General features: G+C 42.1%; 1 protein-coding gene across 1 annotated transcript; it reads left to right on the plus strand.

Annotated features, from left to right (window-relative positions):
• The first annotated feature begins 223 nt into the window (after positions 1-223).
• Positions 224-24225, plus strand: phf1 (PHD finger protein 1). The gene is made up of 16 exons (XM_047599867.1): positions 224-2188; positions 2887-2965; positions 3106-3187; positions 3800-3886; positions 5008-5102; positions 5629-5777; positions 6093-6188; positions 7838-7906; positions 8101-8224; positions 10245-10312; positions 10852-10983; positions 14543-14621; positions 15854-15969; positions 17892-17978; positions 20259-20488; positions 20561-24225. The coding sequence occupies exons 2-16, from the start codon at positions 2888-2890 to the stop codon at positions 20731-20733; spliced, it is 1665 nt and encodes a 554-aa protein (XP_047455823.1). The 5' UTR covers positions 224-2188; position 2887; the 3' UTR covers positions 20734-24225.
• Positions 24226-24955: the final 730 nt, after the last annotated feature.

Raw genomic sequence — 24955 nt, forward strand, 5'->3', positions numbered from 1 at the left:
CTGTGTCAGGCTGTATCAAGGAGTGTCATTGCTATGGGGTGGGGGTGCCTGGTCCGGTCTAGGTGGGGGCTACATGTCCACGTAACATCCACATGAATGAATGCCATGTCCAAAAGTTTCCCAGCAGAACACTGAATTATCACAAGATGTTATTTACGTCTCCTGTCGGTGGTCATAATGTTGTGGCTGATTGGTGTATATAAGTAACTGCATATGTATGAAGTAGAGAGTATCATATCACATCATATCATATCATATCATATCATATCATATCATATCATATCATATCATATCATATCATATCATATCATATCTTCCTTCAGACTGGTTTCCGTTGCAGAGCTGTGTGTGCGGTCCTGGAGTTTGCTCGCCACCCAGTGGCCACATTAGCAAATCGTCACCTCACCTTCTCTTTTTTAATCTGCCAGGGGCCATTTTGATCCGCACCGCACGCTCGGCTGGTGTGAGTAATTTGGAAGACACAAACAAACAGGAGAAGAAACAAACAAGCCAAACCTCGGATTCGACACATGCGCCTGCAGCCAGAACAGCAGCGGCGTCATCCTTCAACAGCTATTTAACTGTGAGGGTAAATTCAAATATGCTCGGGCTAATTCACCATCTTTTCCTTCATGATTTGGACTCTCTTGAAGCAGCTTTACCCGGATGTTTGTCTTTTAGTTTTTCTGTAACTTGATGAACACGCAGCTGCAGTTTGTGTTCGATGTCCCAGAGTCCAGTTGGTTTAATTAGAAATTATCTTTGTGAGCTAAACTCTCAATTAGACCCTATAAACTGGATCCTCTGGGAGGAGATGACCCCTCCAGAGGTGTCGCATCTGTCCTGCAGATGTGGTGTTGGCTCAGCACACACAGATTCTCCTAATAAAACCAGTTGAGAAAATCCATCGAGTCCAGTTGTCTTTGTTTCAGCTTTTTTTTTTTGGATGCTCCGTGGATATTATCCACCCTGGGGTTTCCTTCCACACTTTTGAACAAACAATGCAGGAAAGAGTGTCAGACATCCAGGTCATCCAACAACACAAAGCTGAAACAAGGAGAGCTGGAGAGAGGGTTGTTAAAGTTAAAAAAAGACATGAACTGGGTTTGAACTTGAGGAAAATGCATCATTTTCTGTGTTGCACCCCAGTGGCCTCTTTGTACTTTTATATTCCCTGCTGTGATGTTTTTTAGTCTGCTTCTAAATCTGACTTATAGGTTTTGTCCAGAATAACTCACACAACACAAACATCGCCTCTGATCCGGATTTAATCAGATTCAGATCGCTTGTGCTGAGTTCCGGGTTAATATTTAGTTCTGTTCATCAACAGTTTCCACGCTGCCTCGGCTGTGTGAAAACTTTTCTCCACGGGCATCCTGAACTTGGCCGGTCCCTCGATTTTGTCTGAGAATCAATTAATGAGGCGGCTAAACTCTCTAATTGGCCACTTAATTGGCCCCTGTCGCCGCGCGCGCCGCTTCCGTAGGCTCTTAGCGCACCGCCCTCCCCTCCCTCCCCCGGCAGACATCACAATCCCACCTTGTCACAACGATTTAGGGTCAATCTCCCCGACAGGAGGGGTGCTCTCGCTGAGGACCCACCGCTCCTCCACCTCCACCTCTGGATCCCCCCTCTCTATCAGTATCTCCCTCCCACTCTCTATCTCGGTGTTTTATGTCTGCGTCACAACAAGTCGGTGGAGAGCGTGAGGCAGGGATGATGGCGTCTCTGGCGGCTTGATTCCGGTGTTGCTCCGACAAACCCGCCTTAATAGCATCAGTAGGTGGCGGCGGGGGAAGAAGTGGTGGGGGGTGGAAGAGGGCAAAAAGCGACGGGAACATGACGAAACGGCATCGCGGAGGACGGACAAACTAAAGACGGACGGACAGTCAGTCGCCTTCCCCTCCTCCTCCTCCCCCTCCTCCTCCTCGCTGACGGCTTGACTGACACACACACACACACGCGCGCGCGTACACACACACACACTCACTCACTCACGCACACACACACAGGCGCTTGGCACAGACAGGGACATGCATGCACATCATCCACTTTTTGCAGGCACGCAGGCTGCGCATCCGAGCGGCCAGTAATTGGGCACCGGAGATCCACAGCAGATGAGGGCATTTCGCTTCCAGCCTGTCCAGGAATCACTGTGACCCCGACGGGAAGGAGTTCGACTTGACAGGTAGGCTACCCTTCAACAGCCAGCCACCTCTCACTGCACATTTTTTTTTCTTCTGGTTTTGCCCTCTCTGAATCAAAAATTAAAAAAAAAAAAAAAAAAAAAAAAAAAAAAGGCTCCAGACAGTGTCATGCATCCTGCGTCTGCCTTGAGTGCATGCACTGGAACAAATGCTCAGTGTGCAGAGGTAATGCCCTGCAGAGTCATTCCATGCATCCATTCAAGTTTTTAAGATGTTGGGAGGAGAGGAGGGGGACAAGAGCAAAGTGCAGGACAGATGCTTCAAGTATGCGCACAGATGATCTTTGCTCATTGAGTCAAACTGTATTGCAGCAGTCATCATGCAGTGTTTTTTTTTTTCCCCTCTGTGTGTGTGTGTGTGTGTGTGTGTTTGATGTGTGCAGTAATCATTTGTCTTCCTCTCTGGTTGTGTACTCACTCTCATCTTTCACTGTGGTGAGTAGGCTGCCGCTTTGCTCTGGTCTAAAAAAGGAGGAGGAGGTGTGTGTGTGTGTGTGTGTGTGTGTGGGGAGGGGGGGTTTTTAACCCCTCTGCACCGTTTACCCTGCTCATCTCGGAGGCAGCCGGTGCCATAAACCCCCTCTGTCAGCAACGGCGGCGGCAAAGTATTCAGCGAATAAATCGGATTTCCATTTCACACGAGCCCTGCTCTCTTCCCTCTCTGTCTCTCTCCTCCTCAGGATGGGGGGAGTAAGCGAAGGAGATGATGTGTTGGCTCGATGGAGTGATGGACTACTGTACCTCGGCAACGTGAAAAGAGTAAGTGGGCGCGCGAGGCAGAGACTTTCGAGTGTGTGCATGCGGCGTGCGAGAGAAAGTGTTCACCTGGGTTTTTTTTATTTTTTTTTTAAAAAGAGACTTGCGTTTGGTTCTGTCCTGCTGTCCCCCTGTCCTCTCAGGTGGACGGAGTGAAGCAGTGCTGTCTGGTGAGATTTGAGGACAACTCAGAGTTCTGGGTGCTGAGGAAGGACATTCACTCGTGTAAGGAGTTTTTGTTATTTTTTTTTTTATTTTCCCCCTCCCTCTACCCCTCAGCTAGCAGAGTAAAACTCTGCCTATTGGGAGGACTTTGTATTACTTGGGTTTAAATCATGAATCCACACAAAAGGTGTTTGCTTGTACGATCAGAATTTACTGCAGGAGTTGAAGCTTAAAACTTAAAGTCCATCCCTATGCTGTAGGAAAACAGAAAAAGAATAAAAAAACGGTTACTGTAACGATACGGAGCCCTCTGAGTGTCCTGATGGGCCGTGTTGAGATGTAATTGCTATATTAGAGTCTATTTACGATTTTATTAGACTAATGACTTCTCTGGGAGCAAGCGGTGCTCCCCCTCCACCTCACATCAAGTGAAAGGGGAAGTCGGACTCTTGTTAGGACCGGGCTGAATATCCGCTAGTCAAATGAAGTGAAATCTGAAAGGGTGCAGGAGACACTGAAATCAATGAGGTGGCAAGGATGTGAATCAATATACATAAATTAATGCCGTTGACTGCTCTCCCTCTTTCTCTGTCTGTCTCTGTCTTCCTCCTTCCTCCCCTCCCCTGCCTCTTTCTCCTCTCTCCTCTCTCTGTCTTTCTCCGTTTGCCTCAGTTGCTGCCGGAGTGGAAGAAGTTTGCTGTATCTGCGACGCTCCTCCCCTTAAAGAACCCCTCATAAATTGTCTTAAATGTCGCCACGGTAAGGGAGCACGCCTCATCACGCGCCGTCAAAAGGTGGTTCTCCGCCGGCTCTCGGGCTGACCTTGGTAGATTTGACACGGCATGGTAAATAACAGCGCGGGCTCAGAAGAGCAGAGAGAGAAAAAGCACAAACATGTGATGAATATGAGTCGCTGCACCTGCATCCTGACTGGAAAACCAATGAGATACCTGTAGGCACAGAACTTTTTAGACAAATGTCTTTATACTGGGTGGCTACTGATTTAAAGAACCCCTACAAGACAAAAATTATTCAGTATTTTTCTCTTCTCCTTTCACTGAAGAATATGAAATCTAGTCTCAAAAGTTCAGCTGCTGTTCTCCACATGTCTCCCGCTCCACTCGGTGTGCGTCCACCAAAGGTCCCAAGTGTCCTCATTCCTCTGCTTTAAGCCGCATGTTGGACAACAGTTGGTTTCCAAGTTAATCTTGCTCTTATGTGCGCACCTCAGGCTCAAAACTTTCCCACTTCAAAAGACGTTTGCTCATGTATTATTCTGCACGGTGAAGGTCACACATCCAAGCGGGGTGAAAAAAAATAAATAAATACGCTTTTCAGGTGGACAGACTTTAAAACTATTATGATGAAATGAAAAAAAATAGCAAGAGGAAGTTTTTAAAAAAAAATTATTTAGGTTTATGGACAACGTGCACATTAAATGCATCAGATTTAGCAGAAAGCTAATTTACATTTATAGAGTAAAGTAAAGTAATTTCAGATTCAGTAGGCTAGTTTAGGTTAGGGAGTTGGGGCCACTCCATTGACCACTTATAAAAAAGAAAAACGTGACAGCAGCAGTGTTCTTACTTACTCCACGACAGGATGCGACAAGCAGGAAATGGCTGCAAACTTTGCCGCTGCGTCTTCACAGCTCAGGGCTAAACAAGGCCACTGACAGTTTGTTTTGGGGAGGAAAAAAAAAAAAAGCAGCAGACGAGCATCCTCCCTGCTCCACGAATGCAAATAAAATCGTGAAATATTTGCTGCTGAAACAAACAGGCAGCGGCGGCTAAACGCGGAGCCGCTCTGCCATTATTGTCACTCCGGCTGTCTGTCGTGTAAACACGAATTAAACGCTCTGCCTCCTCCTCCCATTACAGGTTATCATCCAGAGTGCCACACGCCGACCATCGAACCGGAAGCTGACAGCGACTCGTGGATATGTCGGCAATGTGTCTTTGCAGTCGCCACCAAGGTCAGGCTGTTAATCTCTCTAGTCTCACACTCTGGGGTAAAAAAAAAAGAAAAAAAAGAAAAGGAAACATTGGGTTTGTAAAATGGGAGAAATCCAGTCAAATACATTACTGTTGTGTGCAGCAGGTAATGCATTTATTTGAGGCAAAGTCACACTAATTCTCTCCGTATTGACTCCAGTGTTAAGTAGTCTACACATTGTGTTAGAAAACTCATGAGCAATCAATAGTTATGAAGCTGAGAAACTACACCGGAGTTGTAGAGAAGTACATTTAAAGTCAATCAATCACGTGTGCTCCAGTTTTGTGGATGTGAGATGAGAAAGCGGCGGCTTAATTGTCAATCGGTCAATGTCCGTATCTCATCGTCCAGACTTCCGCCGCCTCGGACGCTATCTCTCACAGCTGACCTACAATAAAACCAGACGAATCGCCTTCCCCCCTTTTTCCCCCCCGCTGAACGCAATCCGTCTCCTTTGCTAGCTCTGACGTGACACGCGATTTCTGTCCTAAAAATTGTGTCCGCAGAGAGGCGGGGCCCTCAAGCGGGGACGCTTCGCCCGGCTCATGCAGTTTATGAAGCTGCGTCTCCCCTACCAGCTGTCGTCTTTAGACTGGGACCCTCAGCATCTGACCAACCAGCAGCAGTGCTACTGCTACTGCGCCGGCCCCGGAGAGTGAGTGTCACCACAGAGGCCCCTTTAAGTTTGCAGATCATGTATGCTGTGTAAAAGACGTCCTTTGGGTTAGTTGTAAATTGCGGGCGGCTTGTAGGACGTGCATCGTTCTTTATTGCTTCAGACACTTTAAAATAAAAGTTCACCACAAAGGCAAATGGATTTTACACTCAGATTCAGCTGCACTCACGAGTCCTCACCCTTCCCTCAGTTATGCATAAATACAAACTTGTGAGGTGACATCTGTTGCAGTGCATCCATCCATCCATCCATCCATCCATGTCATTAAAGTCTTTTCTCGTTGTTGGAGCGCAGGTGGAACCTGAAGATGCTGCAGTGTGGAAGCTGTGGTCAGTGGTTCCACGAGGCCTGCACACAGTGTCTGACCAAGCCGCTGCTGTACGGGGACAGGTACGTTCCACAGAAGCCTCCATACTCAGGACAGTTTGATCAAGTCATTCAGAGAAGTACAAAGAAATTCTGTCTGATGCCCCTTTAAAATTTTAGATTTGACGATTGCGCTGCATCTATCAATAGACACGTTTTTATTCAGAAAGAGTTTATCCAGAAGTTTTAGAAACAATCATTTATAGAGGTTATGTGATTGTTGAAGCAGCTTTTATTATTTGAGAAGAAAAATATATAAATTCCAAATTTGCACTGCAAAAACAGCACTACAAGAAAGAAGCAAAATATTCATGTATTCAATCAAATCATCTTGTATTAAGAAAAAAAATGCCAGTGGGTTAAGCTTTCTTTGCTTGACAAAAATTCCTAAAATAAGCACAAAGTCCTTCTCTCTTATTTCTTTGAAACAAGGATTTTTTTGCTTTCTTGAAATACTTTTTTGAAGTGTGATATCTAACAACCATTTTTAACACCAAATTAAATAAAAATAATTAATTTTACATCATAAGAAAAACATAAAGAAGATAAATTAAAAATAAAGTAAATTAAGAAAAATATGTTTTAATGAACTTTGCATTTGCATATCTGTTCATATGAACAAAGACATTATGTCATTATTTCTCTGTTTATTATATAACTGAATTTGTAGTCTGCAAATAATAAAAATAACATGCATCGCAATTCTACAGGAAAGGAGTCAGAGGTCTTCAAGTTTGTACAACCAACATCTCAAAAGCCAAAGATATTCAGTTACATTAATCGTTAATTGATTAATTAATTCTGACTGTGATAAACAAATCAAAATGTCTGCATGACCACTTCGCACGTCAGCAAAGTCCCTTAATTAGCTTTAGTGTCCACGTTAATGTTCTCGCTGACTACAAGGACACATCCACGAAGCTGGGTGGATATGTGAGCCTGCAACTCGTGCACGCATTAAAATGAATCCATCCATCCATCCATTAAGTTGTGATTGTCATTAACCATCTGTGTTAGCCGACTGCCTTCCACGCCCGTCCCGACCGCCGCGCCGCTGCCAAACCTGTCTGAAGTAGGAGAGGGGGGGAAATAAGGAGGGATTAGATTCAGATTGACAGGCGGGGGGAGTGAGGCCGGATTGGTACAACATCTGCCGAGCAGGTGACGGAGGAAGAGTGAAGACAGAGTTCACAGTTGGAATAGTAAGCATGTGCTGCCGTCATATCGTGTCTGCGCTTCATCTTTCCCCCGTGACCTTCATGCATATAGAAGGGCAGATGCACGCGGCGACGTTGTGCCACGAGCTTCAGGGTCACTCCGAGCAGAATGCTATTATCGCAGAGAAAGACACACCTGTCTGTTTGTTTCCAGTTCAGCTTTATTTAGAGGAGAGGTGTGGGGGGAAAAGGTGAAGGGGAAGGTGGAACTGTAAATGCTTTTAACTTTCTCGCAGTCAAATAAATCACAGTGCACGTGGAGTGACTCGGCGTCTGCAAGGTGGAAACAGTCATGTGCTTCGAATGTGCAGAAAATAAACCACTCACATTTCACGAATTTCAGAGTGACTCATTTTCTAAAACCGAACGACAAACAGACTAATCACGTACAACACATTTGTTTAAGGATTAATTATTCTGCTTTCTGCTCTTCCTTGTGTCTGGGATGTTTTTTAGGTTTTATCAGTTCCAGTGCTCAGTGTGTACAAAGGGACCAGAGACAATCCAGAGACTCCCCATGACTTGGTAAATTTAACAAAAGCAATTCACATAATTCACCACAATCTTAAACAATAACTATCTCGCAGGACTAGGAAACACATTTAAAGACTTAACTAGTGCTTCCCACAACATAGAATGTTATTTACAAGAAACTGTTTAATATCAGTCTTTTTTTTTATATGTTATCTAATTCTTTCTGTCTTTCATTTGACATGCAGGGTGGATCTGGCTCACTTAGTGCTCTACCATCTCTCGCTGTGCTGCAAGAGGAAATACTTTGATTTTGACCATGAAATCCTGTCCTTCACCAATGAGAATTGGGACTCGTTGCTCCTGGGCGCGGTATTGATATTTCCCTGTTTAAGCACCATGATGAAATGATGTGAAATGTTGCCAGGCTTTTTTTTTTTTTCTTCACTTTTTCATCTGAGACCTAAACCCTATTAACTACCACTAAAAGAAAAAGTAAAAAAATGATGACCTCTATGTAAGCTTAAAGGAGAACACCAATAATTTAATAATTTCGTGATAAGACAGTGGCTGAGTTTGCCCTTAGCTTTTTATTCCACCATTTTAGTTATTTGTAAATGTTTTCCCACTGCAAACCATATCTGTTGTTTAAAATTTTAATTATTTATTTAGTGATTAAGCCCGTAACTCAGCTGTTTCAAAACAGTTTGCACATTGCTACCTGTTTCTATTGTTTATCCAATGCTTTAGCTAACAATTAAAATAGTTAGCTAAAAGCATAAACAATGTTTATTTTAAACATTCAATTCATTTTAATTAAAGGATCCATTAATTATTGCTTGTAGCTATTTTAAACTTCAGTACTTTATCTAATTTAGCAAACTACTTCTATTGTTTACACTTATCTCACTACATGTTTATGTTGATTACCAGATATTGTAGCTTTCCATTCTAAGGTTTTAAAGGTTTCTCCAATTATTTAGACAACTACACAACTAACTACTCTTGTCTTTATGCATTGCTGTGTATTTGTTGTGTTAGTTTTCCATTTTAATAGTTAACTTTTAGTAAACTATTTCATAATCCAGTACTTTTAGCTATCTATTTCAAAGCTCATTGAGTATCTTTACCAAACTATTTCAGCTGTTTATGCCTGGCTTTTGTTGGTAGCCAATATTTTAGCCACCCAAGTTCTCTCCAATAATTTAATTAACTAAATAGGTAACAAACATTTACTTTAGCTACCAGTTTCAACTCCTCTGTGGGTTTAGGCTATCCACTATATGCTAATGTTTTAGCTCTCAGTTTTAAGGTTTTAAAGGTTTATCTGATAATTTATTTAACTTAACAGCTAACAACGATTTACTTTAGCTACCAGTTTCAACTCCTCTGTGGGTTTACTAACTATTCCAACTATACTCAGCCAACTACATGTTTATCTATCTGTTTTATAGTTTGATAGGTTTCTTTGATAATTGACAGCTAACAAATATTGCTCTAACATCTCAACTCCTCTATAATGTTAGCTTACTGTTTATGCATGTAGCATTCAGGCTACCAGTGACTCTCCTGCCAGAGACGGTAGGCTTAACTAAAGCCAAAGATGCCCTCTTCAGCTAGCTAGTAGTTGCATTATTACCAAACAAAGGAAAGGCCAGCGATTATTATACCACTGTCATGGCAAGGTACTAACTGTCAGCTGATGGACTACCTTGCAGAGACAGTTTGGATCTCTGGGAAGCAGTGTTGCCAGATGGGAAATACAAATTATTGTACCAGAAGGTTAAAATTGTTGTATTTTAAGGAGAATTAACCCTAACCCATACAGCATAGTTTATAATGCAGTTTTATCTTTAAATAAACTAACTGCACTGTTTGTGTTGGCTAATAGTCAGTATGTATTTAAGGGGTCAAATTATCCTTCATTATGGGATTTTTAGAAGTGATATTATACAAAACACCAGTAGATATAGCTTGTCACCATAGGTGGCGCCAAAAAGAACGAAATGTTTTTTCCTTCCAACTAACGGAGTGCGATAACATTCATCGGGAATCAAACAAATCTTCATATCAGAATGCTAATCCTCACAGTTTAAAGACTGAGGTTGCTCCACTGTGGGTGAACAGATGCAAAACAGAGTTTCCTGTATCACAGGTTTAGGGTTCGTCTTAAAGTTGTTGTTGTTTTTTTTTTTTTTAGAAGATGTTTTGAAATGTATTGTCGGTCCATGACAGCAGACGAGTTTTCAGCCAATGGTTAATTCTCCAATTCAGCATCGCTGCCGTCAGCGACTGTAAAAAGAAAATGATTGTATGCATTAAAGGCTTTCTGTCTGACGGTTGTCCATTGTGTAAACACAGCTTTGATTTTTCATTCCTGTCTGTCCTCCAGCTCTCTGACACGCCAAGGCAAGACCGCTGTCACAATCTCCTCAACGCTCTAAACTCCCACAAGGACAGGTAAGTCGTCGCATATGATGAGCAGAATAAACACCGAGCCCACATGACTGGATTGATGAGTAGCACTCCATGAATAGAGGGGTCTTCTTAGTGCTGGTTTGCTAACATTGGACTTGGAGGTTGGAATGAGTGAGCTGTGACTTTGAATAAAGAGTGAGCGAAACACTTTTTTTGGTGTTAATTTTGTCTCGTTAGCAAAGGACACAAGTCATTGGTGTTAAATCATTATAGTCAGGCTAGTAGTATAATTGCTATAAGTGGATTTTCATTGAATTTTGGAGGAAAAAAAAAATTGCACTCCAAAAGAACCCCAGTAAAATTCTCCAGGCAAAGTCTGCTCTAATTATGTACAAGTTAATTATGCAGTCACTTCAGTTCTTCAGTCTACTTTTTCATCAAGAGAATAAGTGCATTGTATTACACAGCTTTATATTCTCTACCGGTCTCAAAAGGGAGTAATGAAAGAAGACCTCACACGCGTACGGTGACGTTATATTTTTAGGAGCCATCGTCAAACGTACTTTGTGTCTTCGATCCAGGTTTGTCTCCGGAAAGGAGATCAAGAAGAAGAAGTGTCTCTTTGGGCTTCAGGTCCGGTCGCCGCCGCCCCTGACGTCCGATTCGTCGCCCCTCATCACCGACCCGCCTATCAACATCACACACCGGAGAAGGTCAGAGTAAGGACTCTCATATTTGGCTCTTATCTCAGTAAGCTCTATGGGAATCCCACAGGGCGTACAGTCATTATGCGTGAACAATTAGCTTAGGAATCAAAGGGCTATAATTTTCACACTGGAAAAAGTATCAGTGTGTTGATTTTTCTTCCTGAGAATGTGAGACCCTACTGTGTGTACATCTGTAAGTGTGTGAGCACATGCATATATATGCACGTGTGCTGCAGACTTCATAGACATTATGAATCATTTTCAGTGTTTGGCTGGTTCTTATTCAGGTTGGATTAGAATGAAATCATTTGCAAAGTGGAGCAGGTTGAATGGATGTGGGAAGGTTTGAGTTTTTTTTTTCAAACTCATCTTGTTATACACAAATCAGGCATAACATTATGACCGCCTGTGACTCATCAGAATGAACATGGGCCTTCTGAGGGTGATAGTTGTGAGTATGGATCATCTCACAGAGACTTGATCAGTTTGGGATCTAGTGAGTTTGGAGGCCAGGTCAACACCTCCTAAACCGTTTTTATGTGCGAGTCTGTGTCAGGCTGCGTCCTGCTGATATGAAGGAGTGTTATTGCATTAGAAAATCTTTGTCCCGCAATGAAGGAAACTGCTGTTTGCAACAGAAAGAGTGGACTGTATAAATATAGATAAATAATAGAATAGAATAAAGAATATACAAGCATTGGCATGTGTACAAAAAGTATTGATTTGCACAGATAATGATCATCAGATATTGCACAGGTAAGAAATGGTTGCACATATTACATATATACATATACATTACTTATTGTGGAGTCTAACAGCAGCAGGACCCTACAGGGGTGGTGCTCATTGTCCAGCATGGATGACAGTTTCCCAGCAGAGCACTGAATTGTCACAAGATGGTCAATGTTATTGATTTCTCCTGTCAGTGGTCATAATGTTGTGGCTGGTCAGAGAACCGTACATATTTTAGAAATGCATGTAATCTATTACCTGAAGGAAAACTTAGGCCTTCTTCAGCCAGCAACATAAGACCGATAGACACAAAAGCTTCCACAATATCACATTTAAAGTCATTACTGCAGAATGGCTTTTGCAGTATTAGCAGCTGGGCATGAGGTGATCCGCCTCCATCCGAGCCAAATACAATTTTAAATTTTCATCCAGTGGCAGCTTCTGCCAAATCTGTCACGGAGGGCAATGGTGGCATTGTTGGGCAATGTTGGCTGTGATGGCTAAGGTGATCTTCTCAATGTGCACATTAGCAGCAAGCTTACTAGACGTTGTCACGTTGCGTTGATTGGCAGTTCTTTTTAATGTTGTTGTTGCTGTTCAGCTGAATGAGAAATAGCTTCAGTAACTACTAGACGACTGCCTTTTATCTGCTCAGCAACTTTGGATTGAAAGACTTCAGTATTAATAAAAAAAATAATGTTTTGCACATTTAATTGCACGTGCATATCGGTGCAGCAGATCCAGAATAAAGAACAGCTGCAGCGAGGTTGATAATGTGAAGGGAATTCAGACAATTTCAATTCAACCAACAACGAACCAACAACAATTGATTAAATTACTCATTTTTATTGAAAATGTGTTTGTCTCTCTTTCAAGCCGGTCATAAATGTTCCTGACTAGTTTCCTCTCCATGTCCTAAACATTCAGACATGACTCGTTCACTGTGTTTCACAGCGGTTTCTTGATCTCTAGCCCCTCAGTGCAAACTCTCCTCAAACCCATTCATAATGCATAAGAGTGTCTGCACTTCAAAAAGTGATTGAGCCTTTATCAATACATGTTCTTGTCAGATGTCATCAGTCGCGGCCCAAATACTGTTTCTAGTTCAAAGTACCATCTCAGCAAGTACAGTCGAAATACCCGGATGTGAACTTGCTCCGTCCTCATTTTTCATGGAGTCTTTTGGAGAACCTTACCCATGGTTTCACCCCTGGTTTAAAGTCAAGTAGAGTTGGAAACTAAAGTTGCAGCTGATTGTATTCAGAGTGAAGGTTGATTAGGTATCATACTGAAATAATGATCTGGGGCCAAAATGCACCATTCTTCATCATTTATCCTTTGCATTAACATCCATCTGGTGTTCACATCTGGCATTAAAACGTCCCCCATGTGTCCCAAACCGGCACTTGAGATCAGATTTTGATTTTTCTGAGTGAATGAAAGCCTTAATGAGCCTGGTGGGAGGGGCTTAGCTGCTTAAAAAGGCCACATTAGTTAGTCCCATGGTGGTTACAGAAAAGGTAACAGTGCTTCGAGTCAAGCTGTGGATTGAATTGTGATTAAAGCAGTTGGAATCAAATGAGTGTTACTTTCCCTCTTTTTTCTATCTTTGCAATTATTTTTTTTGTGATTGTATAAAAGAAAGATAAGAGTGAACCCCGTCACATACACCTTATGCAAGAACGCCCCCTTTTGAGTAGATGGTCTTTAATGTCATCCAGGTCTCACTGTGCCAAAGGAATGTGGTCCACCTTCCAGTCTGAGACTGGATCACTCCAACGTGTCCTCAGTGCGTCCTGGGTGTGTTCAGACCTGTGTTTTAATCTGAAACTTTCAACATTTTAGTGGATCAACTTAACTTTTTGGTGTAATTGCACCAGAAGATCAACTCTCTCCTCTGTGATCCAGACTAATCTGACTTCCTTTAAATTAGCCGCGTTGAATTTATCACCTTCAAACGCAAAATACCAGAAACTGATTTCCATTGAATTCCCACTTGCACGCCAGAAATATTAAAGTTTTATGCTCAGATTGGAACACTAATTCTCCCCAGAACATAAACCCCTTCTGTATTAACGCTTCACAAGATGTCCTACTGTATCATCCTCTGACCAGAATGTCAACGCTCTCATAATCCTCTGGTCAGATTTCCGTGCAATTCGCTGAGCAAACTCATGGAGGAGGAGGATAAATCCATTTCCTTTTTAATGACACTGTGGTCTTTTCTTTATCGTGGCCCTCAGGAAGGAAAAACACATTTAAATTCCTACTGCTGGTAAAGCCCTAATTATTATAGTATAATGGAGAGTGTGTTGTCCATTCCACGCTGGCTTGTAATGGACGTCTCGGCCTCTAGGAGCCACTTGTGGGTGAGGATTTTTGGGGTGGGAGCAGAAAAAGTGTTTTATGATTTCGAACCGTCACCGATGAGTTAGGCGATTTTCTTACGTGGCCCTCAGGATTCGGAAAAACACATTTAACTTCCTACTGCTGGTAAAGCCCTAATTATTATAGTATAATGGAGAGTGTGTTGTCCATTCCACGCTGGCTTGTAATGGACGTCTCAGCCTCTAGGAGCCACTTGTGGGGTTGAGGGATTTTTTTGGGGGGTGGGGGGAGCAGGAAGAAAGTGTTTTATGAATTTCCGAACCCCGTCACCGATGATGTTTAGGCGGATATCACTTCATCCCCATAGGCCTTGTTTCTCGGTATTTTACACCTCTCAGCAGACCTTCACGGAGACAAAACAATAAACTAAACACTGTGCACCGGGGGGCTTTATGTGTGTGTTCATCCCTGCAGATTAATTTATGTGTGTTTTTGTTCACTTCAGCCCGTTGTCACTACCCTGCCAGAGGAGAGTGGGGGGGACGGAGTCGCGTAAATCAAAGCGTCGCATCATGGAGACACAGGTCAGTGCTTCTGTCTCCGACTCAGGGGGGGGAGGTTGGAGGTCTGGGCCACGGAACCTCTCTGATATTTTTTTCCTTTTTTAAATGCAGCCAGGTACACAGATCTCTGGGATCCAAATAACCTGTCAGTCAGACGCCGCTCATTTCGCAGCCTTGATCAGTCTGTGTGTCTTTTGACGACGGTTAGAGTTAAAGGTAGAGAGTCTGAGAGATGAAGTGTCGTGCGTTTGGCTCGGTTAAGGAAAAAAAAAATTCAAATCCAATCTCAGCTGTGCAAAAAAAGCCGCTCATGTATTTCATCAACATCTGCAGTTCAGCGGCACATTTATCACGATCATCAAACCCAATTCCCAGCAGGATCGTGCAGAAACAAGCAACATCACATGTGGCGGTTACTATTTTTACACCGCATTCTTAACCGTGAATGCTCATTGTACTGTGTCCTCCTACACATCACTCTGATCCGTGTGCGCGCACATACAGTAATCCTGAGAACAATGTGCTCCACACAGCACTCGTTCCCACTCTGGCACATCCAGGCCCCATTGTGCCCCTCTGACGGATGCTAATCTCCGTCCGTCTTGGAGGAGCAGCTCCGTTCTAGTGGGGAAAGTGAGATGGGAAAGAATGCTGATATGCGTAGCCTGGGATCACTTCCAGATGCACTTTGCAGTCAATTACAGTTTGGCCAGGTGGCGCTGGCACCTTGACAGTGCAGCACTGACAGAGCACATCCATTTAAAGGCACACGGACGTTGGCTGGGGCCGCTGAATAATAATCTCCCATCCTGATAGTAATGTTAGAGAAGGGAATGATAATGGGCTAAGTGTGGTGCCATATGTCACAGTCCAGCGATGAGAAATCTCTAGGTGGCGCCCTCCCAGAGGATGCCTCCGGTGATTGATGGCCCGGATGATTTTACGTTTCACGGGTCGTGAGTTGACAGAGAGCCGCTTCACTAACCAGTCAACTCCAGCCTGCAGCTAATGAGCTTTGATGATGTGACGCAAAAACATAGTGGTATTTTTTCAAAAAACATTGAATTGAAAATTTTTTTTTTTGATATGATGCAAACATTAATTTGTCCTCCAGGTCTCAGAATGTCTTCACTCTAATTTTCCTTGTGCACATCGTTACGCTGGTAGGAACAGAGGTACCGGAGCCTTATTGACTCCTGTGATGATGCTGGCATCCAGACACGAGCTGATCTGTGTGTGTCTCCTGTGTCCAGGCCTGTCCGCCCCCAGTTGCTGCCAACCCTATTGAGCTGCTGCCATGTTGCCATGGCTACGTGGGAGGGACCAGCCTTTACACCTCCAGGAAGTCCGAGGAGGAGCTCAACTTGAGGTAAGGGCTGTGGCACCGCTTTGCTTATCAAAGAGTTAAAGGATATACGTGCACTTGTACATGTTTCTTTATATATTTATTGAACTCTGGACTCATCATGTGTAGTAATTTCCCTCTGTGCAATAACCCACATTCAGTGTTATTATAGAGGAAACAACTCGGAATGTTCACTTACACTCGTACGTAATTTTATATATATCTTACTTATATTTTTTACATTGATACGTGTATTCTTACTATAATTGCCTCCTTATTCTTACTTATCCTTATTGCCTATATTGTTCCTTGGTCTGAACACTGGTTCACTTTGAGTAGAAGCTGCTGCAACAAAAAGTAATTTCCCCTTGGGATTAATGAAGTAACGGAAAATAATGCTTTGAATTGAGCTGTCTAAACTTTACCCAAGTTTAGTCATTTTTATCTTCTTATAAAAAGTATTTTTTTGTCAACTTCTAAATTATTACATTTATTCATACTGCAACTAGCAACATTCATTGTGGCAGCTCTTTCATATGTTGTCTTTAGACAAAATAAGAAGCAGATATTTTTCTCACTTTACACCAGTTTAATGGAGCTTATATAGAGGGTATTCACCGATGTCACTTGATCCATGCGAACTAGTTTGGATTTGGAAAAGTGGATTAGCCTCAGTTTCAGTTAGTTTTAGGTCATTTCAGTTCTGATAAATGTAGCTAAATAAAAGATGCAAACGCTAAGAGCTTTGCTGAGAAGTAAAGTTGTTTATTCTAATGAAGCGATTCATTTACTTTTCTTTGGCAGATATCTGTAAAAATATAAAATATATCTCTGACTGCTTTTCAGATCTGTTACAGTCAATCGCACGACAGCTCTTCAACCTTTTTATACTTAATTTTAATAATTTAGATGCTATTAAAGTCTATGATTCAAGCTAATGCTGCTAATCTCCATGTTCAAGTGTCACTTTTTGCCGCTCAGTGGCCGTAACCATGGAGACATTTCTGGCTGTGACGTTACGTACATACCCTCTATATGTAGCAGGAATTTAAATCCAGGTTCAGTTCTACATGAGTTGAGTATCATTTTGTTGCGCGTCCTTGATCATTTATAAGGTCGGATTATTTATTAGAGAGAGATAAAAGAGGTGGCACACAATTTCCAGGAACTACATTTATGGACGTTTTTAGTTAAATGCTAAATGCTAATCCATCACTGTTTAAATATGTGTCAGTAAAAAGTCAGAAGGCATTAACTTCACACAGAAGTGAACTTATGAGACTTCTGTAACTTCAGAGTTAGCTTACTGACCGTGATGGAGGCTGTATAAACAGCTAATTCGTACCCACAGGGTTCGTTGCAGTTTGCTAGTTTTGGTCGGCTGCCGTTAACTGCCCCCCATCCAATCCAATCACAGAGCTGCACATGTTAAAAGACACTCATGTGTTTTCCATGTCAGATATTCAGATAACATCTTAGCATATCAAACAACTTTCTGGTTAACATTTCGTTATAGTTTTTATCATCAGGTATTAGCTTTAGCTCGTCGTCATCTTCATTGACACTGGTCCACAGATCTACTAGGGATGCAGATAAATTGGTTGCAAGTGCTGCCACTTCCCCACTACAATAAAGACAGGAGGATATATAAGACGCCAATGTCTTGTTTTTGCCTAAACAATGTGACCAAAACAAACTAAATTCATCTCACCTTTGTTGTATGTGGGTGACTGGAGCACATAAGTAAGTAAACTCAAAACAAACTACCTGCAAAGCTCGATACCACAAGGGTAAGCCAGAAAAAAAAAAAAGAAAAACACTTCTTCTTTCTTTGGTGTGAAAGGCGCCTTTGAATCTCCTGAAACACAGTCTGGTGGAAATGTGGTTTTGTTGTAGATCAAAGTTGTAAACACTGCTGTCAGCTCCTGTGCGTCTTTTTTGTGCAGCTCTCCTCCCAAGCGGATGTACGCCCTGTACCACGCCACCTACAACGGGAATACGGCGCTCTCCAAGAGTCTCCATCACTACAACAGGTTTTTCTCGTTCATCATCCTCACCGCTGACATTTATGAAGTCTGTAGTCCGTGTTGGTCCCTGGAAAACTTTCAGCTATAGATCATTGAATGACAGGAATTTCATTAAATCTGGTTATGGTTATTATGAAATGATTTATGATTTGACATCCTGATCTAATCAGTTAAATTATAGAGATTGTCCAGTGGTATATTTTTGGAGTGGTTTAGATAAATAGAAGTAGACGATATTTTTCAGAAATGCTGAACAGATTAATGTCACATGTCATTCAGGAGAATCACTCACTTTTAGAGTTGTCCATATAATTTCAATTTAAATACTTTGACCGGTGAATTAATTAAAAGAAGTTTGATTAATCTTTGAGCCCTCGAACACAGAACAACAAGCTGTAGACACAACCCTGACTTATTAACAGTTCATAAAGTCCATATGGGAACATGTCAGCAAACAGCTGCTTGTTCACACGAAGCATCAGACAGGGAGCGACATCAACGTTCACTCAGACTCATGTTTCTGGCCTCGCTGCAGAGGAAGTCCAATGCTCACCCTCCTTCCAACATTGTTTTGGTTTCCACCAGGGCTGTGGCGGTGATACAGGTATTGACATGTTAAAAATGCGCATATGATAATATCGTGTAATTCCCAAAGTGTGCTGCACGCACACCTAGGGGCGTATATGAGCTGCCTCTAGGGGGGAGCACGAGATGATGCACTGTATATGTGGCCTCATTCAGCTTTTGCAAACATGCTCAGCTGGCTGAAATCAGGGAAACTGTCAGGTGGGATAACTCGAGCCAAAGTTAATGATGAAGGAGGAGAGGAACCAAGGGAGAGGGAGGAATCGGGAGCAACAGAGGAGAGAAATGCAACAGATCCGGGAGAAGAAAACAAGAGAATTCAAATTCCTAACGTTCTGATTTTATTTCCAGGATGTAGCCTTTAGGTTTGGGTGGCTTTTCTTCAAAATTATGTTGTAAAATGACTTGAACTATTGTACAGTAAGAATGGAGTCAGTAATTGTGGTACTTATTGCCCCGGTTTTCTTCCATTCAACTGTTATTTTGAGTGTAATTCATCTCCCTAAAGAGAGAAAACGAGATGACGCTAAAGATGCATTTCTTGGATTTTGCCGTTATTATTTACATTTCTGTTGATATTGGGTTTATATCATTATCATTGTGTTTTTGTCCGCTTTCTACCAAAGTTTGAGGAAAATGCATGACTCCTTTTCTGCAAAGATTCTCAAGAGATTTCTTTTCCCCAAAAAACTGCAGGAAACAAGATTGATGAGAGCAGTGAGGGTGACCCAAAATGCTAAAATCAGTCACGCAAAAGCAAAGCAGCAGCTATGTTTACATGGAAAATATTTCTTCAGTCTGATTGAAATCATCAAACCTCCATCACAGTAAAAAAGAAAAAATTAAAAAGTGGTTCTGCTGCTGTCCAGTGCTAAATCTACTTTTAATACACTACCGGTCAAAATATTTTTTTATTTAAATGTGTGCAGTTTAATGTCTCATTTTACTGTGAAATTAAAGCAGAGACCAAATAAACAACTAAAGCTAAACAAAAAACGTTGGACTCATCACAGTGACCATCTTTGTCTGATTTAACATGTGAGCACACTTGTGACATTCTTTCTTTCTAAAATGGAAATCAAATATTTATTTCCCTTAGTTCTTCCCAGAAATGTGTTTTCAAGCATTCCATCTAGTTTTTATCCCGAGGTAGTTCTGGTAGAGCTTGGACTTCACAAGTTCTGGGTCATTATCTTACTGTAGGACGAAGCCCTGACCAACTATACCAGAGGACACTGCTGTTAGTGCTGTTCTAAAACGTTTGACAGATAGTGTATAACAAACGAAGAAGAAGAACACCTTCAACTTTAATGACAATATTGAACTGAAAGAGTAGAAGAAGATGAACCAAGATGTCTCCACGTCTCTTATGTTGCTGTCCACATGGATTCCAGCTTGGTTCATCTTTTCAAACACGTGTTATTTCAACAGCTGGTTGTTTTTTTTTACCTCCATGTTTCTGTCCCTCCTGGAAACTCCTCACCTGATGTTTACCCCACGTGGAACAAATATGCTCAGAAAGAATGGATTTACTCCAATAACCAGAGAGAAACCAAAGCTTACATGGTCATTAGGAGCTGATATTTACCTGTTGCATGGATTAGGTTTTACACCAACCTGCTGCATTTGTTAAAAATAAGTTGAATGTCGCCCACAGTCGCTGTTCATGACTCATGTGCTTGTCTTTGTCTCTTGTCATAGTGCGGAGGACACCTGCAGGCTACCGCCAACATGCTTCCCATACCCCCTCAACACCAACGGCAGCCATCACCACCACCACCACCTCCACCAGCACAACCACAACAACCACAACCACCAACACAACCACCATCACAACCACCAGCACCAACACCAGCCGGGGCAGAAGCAGCTGGAGCCCCTCATCCTACGTGACCTGCCCCCTTATCAAACCGGTATGGGTGGAGGCGGTGGCATCAGTGGTGGTGGTAGTGGAGGAGGAGGAGGAGGAGGTGGTGGAGGAGGAGGAGGAGGCGGAGGAGAAGGAGGAGGAGGAGGAGGAGGAGGAGGAGGAGTGGGGATGGGGATGGGAGGTGGGGATGGGACAGTTTCCAGGAGCTGGGGAGGCGGGGAGGCAGTGAGGATCTTGGCGAGACGCGTCACGCCGGACGGGAAGGTGCAGTACCTGGTGGAGTGGGAGAACGTGAGTTTGTACTGACGCAGAACACGAGAGGCGCTGACTGTTCTGCAGCCGCCACAGGACTCCTGAGTTGTGGAAAGCGTGGCAGCAGTGTCTAACGTGCAAACAAAAAAACTAAACGGTTGCAAGGTCGCAAATCCAGGTTGCTCTCATGGCATCACCTCCCTTCGTTATAACCTCACTACTCGTTACTAAATGTCCCTCTTTGCTAGTGTTTCTCGGATATTTGTACTGTTAACTTTGGAATATGCCTTTGCATTTATCATGTTCTACAGTGATGAGGGAAAGTATTTCAAACCTCCACGTGATTTGTGAAACCCTCATTGTAATATTTATTTTAACAATTCACGGTGGCGCAGATATAGAACTAGGACGGAAAAGAAAGGTAAAAATAAATTAAAATTAGTTTACTGGGTAGAATCAAAGGTGCAAATTAAACCAGGTGGGTGGAGGGGATCTGGAAGGTGGGATCAAACAACAATCTAAAGAGTTCAGGAGGCTGGCCCGGAGATCAAAGAGACGGATAAGACCGCTCAGGAGAGCCATGTTAACTTTATGTTGAAATTAAGTCACAGTTTCTAGTCTTTATGCTTTTACTGTGCAGAGTCAAAGGTATAAATGAAACCTGGCTGGGTGGAGGGGATCTGGAAGAACAATCAAAGGACACAGTTCAGGAGGTTGGCCTGGAGATTAAGCAAATAGGAAAGGACGCTCGGTTGGGCAACCAGGAGTGACAGAGCACAGAGTTTTAATGGGTTTCTAGTTGAAATTTTAGTGTTAATTTTATGTTTAATTTAAGTCACAGGTACTAGCATAAAGACTGGGGAGCTGCAGCCATTTAAAATAGTCCCAGATGTTTCCTTCCACTCGCATGTTAAATTAAGCTAAGCTTAACTAAAACAGATTTGCTGGGATTTCAGTATTTATCTGATGCTGAAAAAATAAAGTTTACTGTGTAGAGTCAAACGTTCAAATTAAACCTAGTTGAGTGGAGAGGGTCTGGAAGGTGGGATCAGACAGCAATCGAAGGACTCTGAGTTCAGGAGGTTGGCCCGGAGGTCGAGCAAATAGGAGAGGCAGCTCAGCTGGGCAACCAGGAGTAACAGAACACAGAGTTTTAATTTTCTAGTTGAACTTTTAGTGTTAATTTTATGTCACAGTATAAAGACTGGAAGGAGTGAGAAACAACCGTGCTAAGTTATGATAAGTGAAAGCTGATCTACATCTTTGTTTAATTGTGCGAAAGCCTAACTGTGAAAAGTGAAGAGTTGTGATTATATATTCTGTACGAGACGACAAGAAGCCACAGCTGTGTTTCTCATGTCAAGCTAAACTAAGAAAGATTGCTGGGATCTCAATATTTACCTGACACTGAAACAAATAAGGTTTACTGTGTAGAGTCAAAGGTGGGTGGAGGGGGTTCAAACAACAATCAGAGGACATTAAGTTCAGTAGTCTGGCCCGGAGATCGAGCAATAGCAATAGTGTGCGCAACCAGGAGTAACACAGCACTTTAATTTAATGTTAAGTTAGTTTTTAGTTACAGTTACTAGCACAAAGACTCAAAGCAGCGAGAAACATCCTTGATAAGTGATGAAAACTAAAAGATTGTATATTCTGCACAAGTCGATTAAAATAGTTGTTTCCTTCCGGTCACATGCTAAGCTAAGCTAACTCCCTACAGGACGTAGCATCGCATTAACACAAACGAGAGAGGAATATCTCTCCTTTCCCAAACAACTATAACTCCCAAAAGGTGGAACAAGTTCTTAAAAATATCCTCAAATGCATACCGTACTGTTTTATAAGGTCGTTTGTGTTTTAAAACCTTAAACACGTTGCTCTTGTTGCCCCGTTTGAATTGCAAGTAGTTGCAAAAAGAATCCGATCGGCTAAATAAGTTACAATAAACTTGTTTTTGGGGAAAGGTGGAAATGATTTCCAGCTTTTCCCAGAATTTGACATCCAGCCGCACTTCCACCAGCTCTGCCCGTTATTATGGCTCATTCATCAACCAACGCTCACGTGGAGTTCAGAGCGAGAATTAGCCCGAGAAAAAAAAAAAAAAAAGCGGAGATGGATGGTTCCTCATCAATGACAGCCAGGCTGCTCATGAAAAAACAAGCTTTTAAGAGCCAGGAAGAGACGGAATAGCACAGGCAGCCTCCTACTTTTGCCCACACATTCTGTAAGTTGGTGAGTTTAATGCCTTGCTAAAGGGCAACAAACCCTCTGGAGGTTTTCATGTTTTCCCTCATCACAGTATGTTAATAAGAGATTGTATACACGATATTATGGGGTTACTAATTTGTTCCGTTAGATTTTGTCATACCTAATTTACATTTAGACTACTGTATGTCTTAGAAATAGGAGCCACGAGAGGGCTTTTGTTTTATAGATAGAATTATATATTCACAATATATTGCTATGATGGAACAACTTGATTTAATTTCTTTTATTTTTTTGACGTGGTTGCATAGTGCCTATATGGGTTGTGTACCTGCCGAGCTCATCGGCCAATCAGACGAAGATTGAACTGAAGACGCTACTAAACGAGAGGACGGCAGCTGACGAGACACAATAAAAAAAACGGACCAGGTGTGATGTCGACAAAAGGGTTTTGTGAGCTGAACACAGCTGTGGTTTTATTGTACATTCCAGACAACTACAAAAATGAATACATATGTCTCCTTTTTTTTGATGAGAGTTAAAGGTTCAGACCCTCTACTTTTGTTTAAGGAACAAAAACGAACAGAAAATAATATATAAAAAAAACAAAAACTCACAGCATCTTCTGGGGTCTGTAATTTCAAAGGTACAGTGAACACATTGTGTTTGAAGCGGCAGGAGGGGGTGTGTGTGTGGGGGGGGGGACGGCGCCGAAGTTTGATTTTATCTTTGTGCAACATAAATCTAGAAAACTGTGGTGCAAAGTTTCAGAGTTTATATTTTATACAGAGGTTTATTTCAGCAGTCTTGTTGGACCGAGACAACGTGTGCATCAGTTTTATCTCTGGAGTAAAAACCCACGCTGACAAAAAAACAAACAAAAAAAAAAACACAAACACAGCATTTATGCAGTTATACTCAAACCGATGCAAAACGCTCAGATTTTATTTAGACACTCTCTTTCTCCCCAGTGAAACATTACAGCCCCCTCCGTCCTCCTCAGTGACTAGGCGATGGTGATGAATGTATTTGTGTGTTTTCTATGATATGTCAACAAAAAATAAAATAAAAAAAAAAAAAAAAAAAACCCGTCAAGTGCTTGTTATAGGCTGTGCTCTTGGTGGAAGTCGGTTCAAAAGAAAACGAGAGGAAATTAAAGACATTGAGGGGGAGAGAAAAAAAACAGAAAAGCAGCTTTGGGAGAGGAAGTCTTCTTTTTATTAGTAGTCGAGTCCAAGTTCAGTTTGATGTATTTTTGGAGAAATTAGGTTTGTACATGTATACTCAGCGTTGGCACACTTAATATGTAACATGAATAATAAAAAAAAATGTTTCACCTCACACAATTTTTTTCTGTTATTTTATGAACTATCACAGTGGATCTATTGATGCACAGCAGAGGATAAAAGTTTGGACAAAGCTTCTTGTTCAGTGGTTTTTCTTCCTTTTTTTTTTAAATATAATTTTCAACATTGTTTTCATACAAAAACAGTCTAAACTATGAAGGAGCATATGGAATTATACAGTAAACAAAAAAGTTCATCTCAACATCAGCTGTTCAGGCCTTCACGGATGAACTGCTGCAAAGACGTTTGGGCCAAGAAAACACAAGGAGTCAACATTCAATGAGTTTAACTCTCGACTTTAGTCTGATCGGAGTTTTGGTTCCATGTCCTCATGAGATGCATAAAAGCAACAAATGGTTTCTATACGCCAGCATTCTGCAGCGTCACGCCATCCCATCTGACATTCAGGGGACAATGAGCTCTTCTGCAGTTTCTACAGAGAGTCAGGGCTGTAATATTTTAAACCATGCCATTAAACCAGGATTCATTGGATACAGCGCTGGTTTTTACCAGAGGGGTCAGAGATGGAGTCTGGAAGCCACAAATAATCCACAGAGAGTCAGACAGATTGAAGACGACTGTTCCCCTCCACAGGAGTGGTCCACCAACAAACATCACTCCATCATAGTGGGAGAGGAACCAGAGGAACCCAGGGGAACTTCTAAGCAGCTAAAGGCCTCTCTCACATTGGCTGATGTTCATGTTGATGAATCCACTCAACAACC

This window comes from Mugil cephalus, chromosome 11, assembly GCF_022458985.1.
Source record: "Mugil cephalus isolate CIBA_MC_2020 chromosome 11, CIBA_Mcephalus_1.1, whole genome shotgun sequence".
Lineage (NCBI taxonomy): Eukaryota > Metazoa > Chordata > Actinopteri > Mugiliformes > Mugilidae > Mugil > Mugil cephalus.

Bases quoted from the DNA above. Each gene is read 5' to 3' on its own strand.
- phf1 (XM_047599867.1), top strand. From the start codon at position 2,888: ATGGGGGGAGTAAGCGAAGGAGATGATGTGTTGGCTCGATGGAGTGAT. The intron at 5,103-5,628 runs GTCAGGCTGTTA...TTGTGTCCGCAG, and splicing joins TCTTTGCAGTCGCCACCAAG to AGAGGCGGGGCCCTCAAGCG. The intron at 5,778-6,092 runs GTGAGTGTCACC...GTTGGAGCGCAG, and splicing joins TACTGCGCCGGCCCCGGAGA to GTGGAACCTGAAGATGCTGC.